This window comes from Phodopus roborovskii, unplaced genomic scaffold, assembly GCF_943737965.1.
Source record: "Phodopus roborovskii unplaced genomic scaffold, PHOROB, whole genome shotgun sequence".
NCBI lineage: Eukaryota > Metazoa > Chordata > Mammalia > Rodentia > Cricetidae > Phodopus > Phodopus roborovskii.
The window spans coordinates 1,824,997-1,830,996 of NW_026126486.1; the positions used below are offsets into that span (position 1 = coordinate 1,824,997).

The 6,000-nt window shown below is 38.5% G+C and overlaps 1 protein-coding gene across 4 annotated transcripts in view; it reads left to right on the forward strand.

Moving 5' to 3' along the window:
• The window catches only part of Cyld (CYLD lysine 63 deubiquitinase), a 47,060-nt gene extending 41,939 nt beyond the window's left edge, over positions 1-5,121 (forward strand). For all 4 annotated transcript variants that reach the window (XM_051195094.1, XM_051195093.1, XM_051195096.1 and 1 more), the window contains exons 14-17: positions 645-753; positions 1,491-1,609; positions 1,891-2,107; positions 3,587-5,121. In XM_051195094.1, coding sequence (XP_051051051.1) covers positions 645-753; positions 1,491-1,609; positions 1,891-2,107; positions 3,587-3,771 — 630 coding nt within the window. In that variant the 3' untranslated portion in view covers positions 3,772-5,121. The remainder of the gene's footprint in view (positions 1-644; positions 754-1,490; positions 1,610-1,890; positions 2,108-3,586) is intronic.
• Positions 5,122-6,000: the final 879 nt, after the last annotated feature.

A 6,000-nucleotide genomic window follows, 5' to 3' on the forward strand; every position in this document is an offset into this window, starting at 1 on the left:
ATGTTCTGGATTTAGAAAGGGGGGAACTAATTTTTAACTTTGAAGTAGCCTAATGCCAAAGATATGCATATACACATACATATTTATGGTTTTAGTTGTCATTTTACCCATGCATATTATCTAAATGTGTCAAAGGTAATGTTACTTTTCTTCCTTTGTTGAGAGATAAAATGCCAATAAGTTCAGGATGGGTTTGAAAAGTCTCTATGGCTGTCTGAATGGATGGTTTCTGCAGAGCATGCTGTGGTCTGTTTTTAATCAAGTGCATCTCTGAGGTGGTATTTTACTGCCTTCTTTGCTGATGTTTAGGTAGCATTGTCCAAGATGATGTCCAACAGGGAAGTCTGGAAGCTCTGCAGCATGGGTGCCGCTGCTCTGCATCTGCACTGCAGTTTCACAGGTGGACTCTGTTTCATGGGCCAACAATACTGGTGAAACTACTGCTGGGTTTGACAGCCATGACTATGTCAATTTCATAGAGAAACTGTTTTTACGCGTTTCCTCTATTAGTATAGGGAATAGGACTCATGGCTTTAGACATCCTACGTAAGCACTGTATTGAGCTGAGACCCCAGTTCCTTAGGACTTTGATTTGTAAAATTTCTTGCCTTTATTTATTTATTTATTTATTTATTTATTTATAGGCACCATCATGCTTGATTATCCAGATGCCTCGGTTTGGAAAAGATTTTAAGCTATTTAAAAAAATTTTTCCTTCCTTGGAATTAAATATAACAGATTTGCTTGAAGACAGTAAGTATACAGTCCTTTGTTTTGTTTTGTATAGTTTTTTAGAAATAGTTGGCCTGGGCTTTTCATTAGTTAGAGATATAGTACTTCTGACAAGTAATTTAGTATCTAGAGGGCTTGGGCATATTAAGCCAATAATTTGAGTGCTGAGAATTTATTCTGAAAAAAAAAAGAAGAGGTAAAAATAAATACTTTAAATACAAAATCACTTATTATTTGACAAGAAATTAAAGACAAGTTAATAAGGAAGTGGTTAATTGGATTATATATCCAAACAATAGACCTACTATTATTAAGACCTAGGGATTTGAGGACAACACATATGAAAACAATGGTGTGTGGTAGTTAGTGGAAGGGAAAGCATTAAGAGGCTGAAGAGAGGTGCTTGAGATACACGTGCACACAGTTATATAAATATTCAGACATAAAACTTTTAAAGAGAGATTGTCACTTACTGACTTAAGACCATGTATGCTATCAGTTTTTTTTTTATACTTTCTTTATATCTTTGGACATTTCATGACCAGAGGAACAATTCTAGAATAGGTTAACAAAATGGTTATTTGGGAAAAAAAGTCGTTAAAAATATTTCAAATACAAGAAAATCCAAATGAAATTTTAAGAGGATCAGAGAGAGATAGCCCCTCCCCAAGGATTTTTGTTTTCAAAATATAGCTTTTATTTTTAATAATGGAACATCTTTTTAAAAGGCTTCTTCCTTTTCTGTCTGCATACGGTAGCTCCTAGGCAGTGCCGCATCTGTGGAGGACTTGCAATGTATGAGTGTAGAGAGTGTTATGATGACCCCGACATCTCAGCAGGGAAGATAAAGCAGTTCTGTAAGACCTGCAGCACTCAGGTAATCCTCACTCATTGGTAGATGCGCCCTGTAACAGTCAGCTACTGATGGTTCAGTAGTTGCAGGGTTTGAAAGCCTTTCAGAATCTAAGTGCACTTTAAAAATTCACAATAAATGTTATTGCTCATGTCTCTTCTGCTGAGGGGTGTGTGTGTGTGTGTGTGTGTGTGTGTGTGTTACTTGACTGTGTAAGAGATGTGGTTAGTGAAAGTGATTAGAGTCTGCCCCCTTGAAACATAGCATTAGCTCATATATGGCATTTTCTTCATGGTCCATTTTAGGTTCACCTCCATCCCAGGAGGTTGAATCATACATATCATCCAGTATCACTTCCCAAAGACTTGCCTGACTGGGACTGGAGACATGGCTGCATCCCCTGTCAGAAGATGGAGTTATTTGCTGTTCTCTGCATAGAAACGAGCCACTATGTTGCTTTTGTGAAGTATGGGAAGGATGATTCTGCCTGGCTCTTCTTTGACAGCATGGCTGATCGAGATGGTATTTAAAACTTTTCTTTTGGGGTGAGATGCTTCCTAGTGAGCTAGTGAGAACACTTGCTTAAGAGTAATAGGGTTAGCCCAGCTAGCTCAGTCGGTAGAGCATGAGACCCTTAGAGTAATAGGGTATTTTTTTGAGAGAATTCTTTGAAGGATACAGTGTTACAAACTTTAATCTTCAAAGAGTATTAATAATTCTGCACTCAAACTAAGGAACAATAATGTTGTGACATCTTGGCCCTTACACAGATTTGTTAAAGAGTCTTGTCCATAATCCCAGACTTGGTAGGTAGAGGATTGTGAATTAGAGATCAATTTGCATTACATAGTGAGAACCTGTTTCTGTTTGCTCCATGTCAAAACCAACCAACCAACCAACCAACCAACCAACCAACCAACCAACCAACCAACCAACCAACAAAACAGAATCCTAAAATTCTTCTTTTAGAGCTGATTTTACCATCTACTTCCTTTCATTTTTATATACAGTATAGTAGCCATTTATTGCGGATGTAAATGCCAAGCTCTGTGGTATACTTTGGTCATGGAAATCATGCCTGGTTTTTTGATGTCTAAGCAAAAGTTTAAGGTGTGAAGGTTGCATGGTTTGTATTTACCTTGTCTTCCTGATCTCATGCATTCCATTTCAGGAAGAAACCTTTATTTTTAGGAAGCGTAGTTATTACTTAGTACACACTTGAGTGTCATATCTCAAGGGGTTTTGGTAATAAGATATTTGCCACAATACCCCCACATACTCCCTTTTCTCTACAGCTATTCTCCCAAGCCCTAGACCCCTAGGTCTTCTGGTATGGTTCTCTAATAACCTAGTGTGCAGCTTCTTGACCAGAGGCACAAGCTGTATACTAACAGCTCTCTCTAGCTCTCCTCAGCTCTCAGATGCCTGAGGGTACAGCCCACACCTCCTGTGCATGTACTTCACCCAGTTCGCATTAGCAGCATGCCATTTGGGAAAGTACTTGGGGGAGTGAAGCCGTCATCAGACGATCATGCATATTCTGATGATCAGTATGACCAACCGTGCTAAGGTGTGCAGTATGTCCTTAAAACTTAGGGAAACAGTAGTGTCCAATTATTCAATTGCTCAAAATTGGATATTCTTGTGAAAAAGAATGTCATGCTGCTAGTGTCTGGGAAGGACATAAAAATATGAGGGGCTGAGACTTTGTGTGCACACATGGGTAGCAGCTTGCAAATCAGGGCTGTAGTTTTCCTAAATATGTGTCTTTTTTTTTTTTAACCAATTTTATTCTTTTTTGGCTGTTGAACCCTCTCAGAAACCAAAAAAAGGACACTGTAATTCTAGAAACAGAAAGTCAAACAAAGGTTCCCCCCCCCACCCCTGTTCTGGAGGTCAGTCTTCACTAAATTCTAGGATAATAAAATTGTTCTTGTGGGACAGGGTGCCAAGAGGACTTAGAAGTTTGCTACCCTAAAGAGAACTCTCCTTTCTCTGTAGGTGGTCAGAATGGCTTCAACATTCCACAAGTGACGCCCTGCCCAGAAGTGGGAGAGTACTTGAAGATGTCTCTGGAGGACCTGCACTCTTTGGATTCCAGACGCATTCAAGGCTGTGCACGAAGACTTCTTTGTGATGCGTATATGTGCATGTACCAGAGTCCAACCATGAGCTTGTACAAATAACAGGTCGTCTGAAATGGGAAGAGACCGAGCACAAAACTTAGCGCTGTGTTTTCCTCCAGCTGGTGGTTCTGTAGCGCCCATTGCCGGCAATGGGTGTCTTTTGTGTGACGATGGCCCTTCAGCAAAGGATTCCTGTGTTTCCAAACAAATTGCTTTTGTGTTCTTGAAGTATTTAATAAGAAGCATTTTGCACTCTAGGAAGTATGTTTGTGTTGGTTTTTTAAGAAGTCTAAATGAAGTTAATACCTGAAACTTTTAAGTTAACTGCATTGATGATATGATATTTTTTGAAGCATAAAATTTTAATTGTGACGTCTAAAACCTCTTTTAGTCCATTGAGGGTGTAAATAAATATCTCTTCTTATGGACCAAAAATAAGAAATCATTTTCCTTTTGTAGCTATTGATTGCCTTGAGGAAGAAATAATATGGTTTTATTAAGAGTCTACCTTTACTCCAGTTATTGAGGGTGTGCTGAGTTTCATTGTTAATTTTTAACTATATAGTGCTGATTTCCTGCATGTCTGTGTTTTGCCGAGTTTCTATGTTTCTGAAGCAGTGGTCAGAATATGCTGAAATTCCTTTTGTGGTGTTATTTTCTATTTGTTCTGCTTTGAGATAAATGAGTGACTTTGTTATAAAATGTCAATTTTTGATGTCATCATCTTGGAGGATTAGGGTACATAGCAATTGGAGCATTTCAGTCATAGTAACAACTGTTACCTAACAGGTTTTGTATAGGAGCTCTTAAGTATTTGTGGAACAAGGCACAGTGATTTATGAAATGACTGGAATGGTAAGTAGATAATATATTCTTGTACAGATAACACAGTCCAGAGAAAATAAAGTTGGCTTAGAGACATTACTAACATTTCCCCCAGAAAGTTGTATTAGATATTTAAAACTCATTTTAAATAAATTACCTTATTTTTAATTTAAGTGAACCTCTATTAATTTAAATAAGACTATAATTTTGTTTGATCACTGATCACATATTCACTGATGTAAGTTTTGTTTGACTTGAGATAATGACTACTACATCAGTGTGTAACTGGAATGTGAGTGACAGCTTCATCCTCCTGGCTGAAAAAGTAGAAGACGGATGTTGTCTTAGGACTGCTTGTAGTGTGTGTATAGACCACAGTGGATGCTCTGTACTGGAACTATCAAGTATACAAGCCAGCACTATAGGGGTTTGTTGTCTGAGTGTTGTTTGTTATATGGCTGTCTTTCTGGAATAATGTTTCAACCTTCCAGAAAGACAGAGAAGTGTTTATGTGTAGTATGGCTTTATAAAGTATTTAATATCAAAAGAAAGTCTTTATAAATCTTACTGTTATCTTTATAGGCACTTTACTCTTTGGTGTTATTTTTCCATTTTGCTAGCATATATTAGCTTTATAAGTCATAAGACACAGAAGCTCTTCCATCTTGTAATCTTTGTACTTTTGCAATAGAAAAGTCCATAAATTCTGCACAGACTTTTGTAGAGCTGAGTGCCTAGGCTTGGTGGTGAGGCCATGACTAGATGCAAGGGAAGACCTCCATCTCTGTGATGGCCTTGCTGCCATCACCTTGGGACAGGTGAGAATGTGAGTGCTGGGTCTGAGGCTTGCAGGCTGACCACCCAGAGTCCAGGTACCCTGTAATAAGTATGTATTGAAAAGTCCATTGGTGGGACTTTGAAAGGTTTAGCTGAGGAATGATCTGGAATCTGTATATAAGCAAGACTGATTTAATGGTGAAAGAGGGGTGAGGGAAAGCTCTTTTTTTTTTTTTTTTTAATTGTAGAAATGGAGCCAAAAATTCATGTTGAGAGACTAGCTACTTGGCTTTCAGAGCAGAGAAGTGAAACTTTGTTTGACAGTGATTCCAAAGTTGGGGTAGCACTTTGTGAGTGAGCAGGATCATGTTTACAGACAAATTCTAGCAAGATTTTCTCAAAGAAATAATTAGTTTGTGTTCTTTAGCAGTAGTGGGTGGGTGGGGCACACAGTGGCTGGAGAAGCCTAAGGACCACAGGCCAGCAGGAGCATTCCCTTATGCTTTTTTGGCCCTCTGGATAGTTCCTCCTCATTTCTGGTTCCAGCAGAGCCTGGTTTGCTGTGCCAGTAATAGGGCTGGACTACGTGATGCAGATGTATGCTGTTGATTCATTTCTGTGCTGCTTTCCCATTGCCTTTTAAAATGTTTTATTTTTCCTTATTAAGATGACAGTGTAGTTGGATCA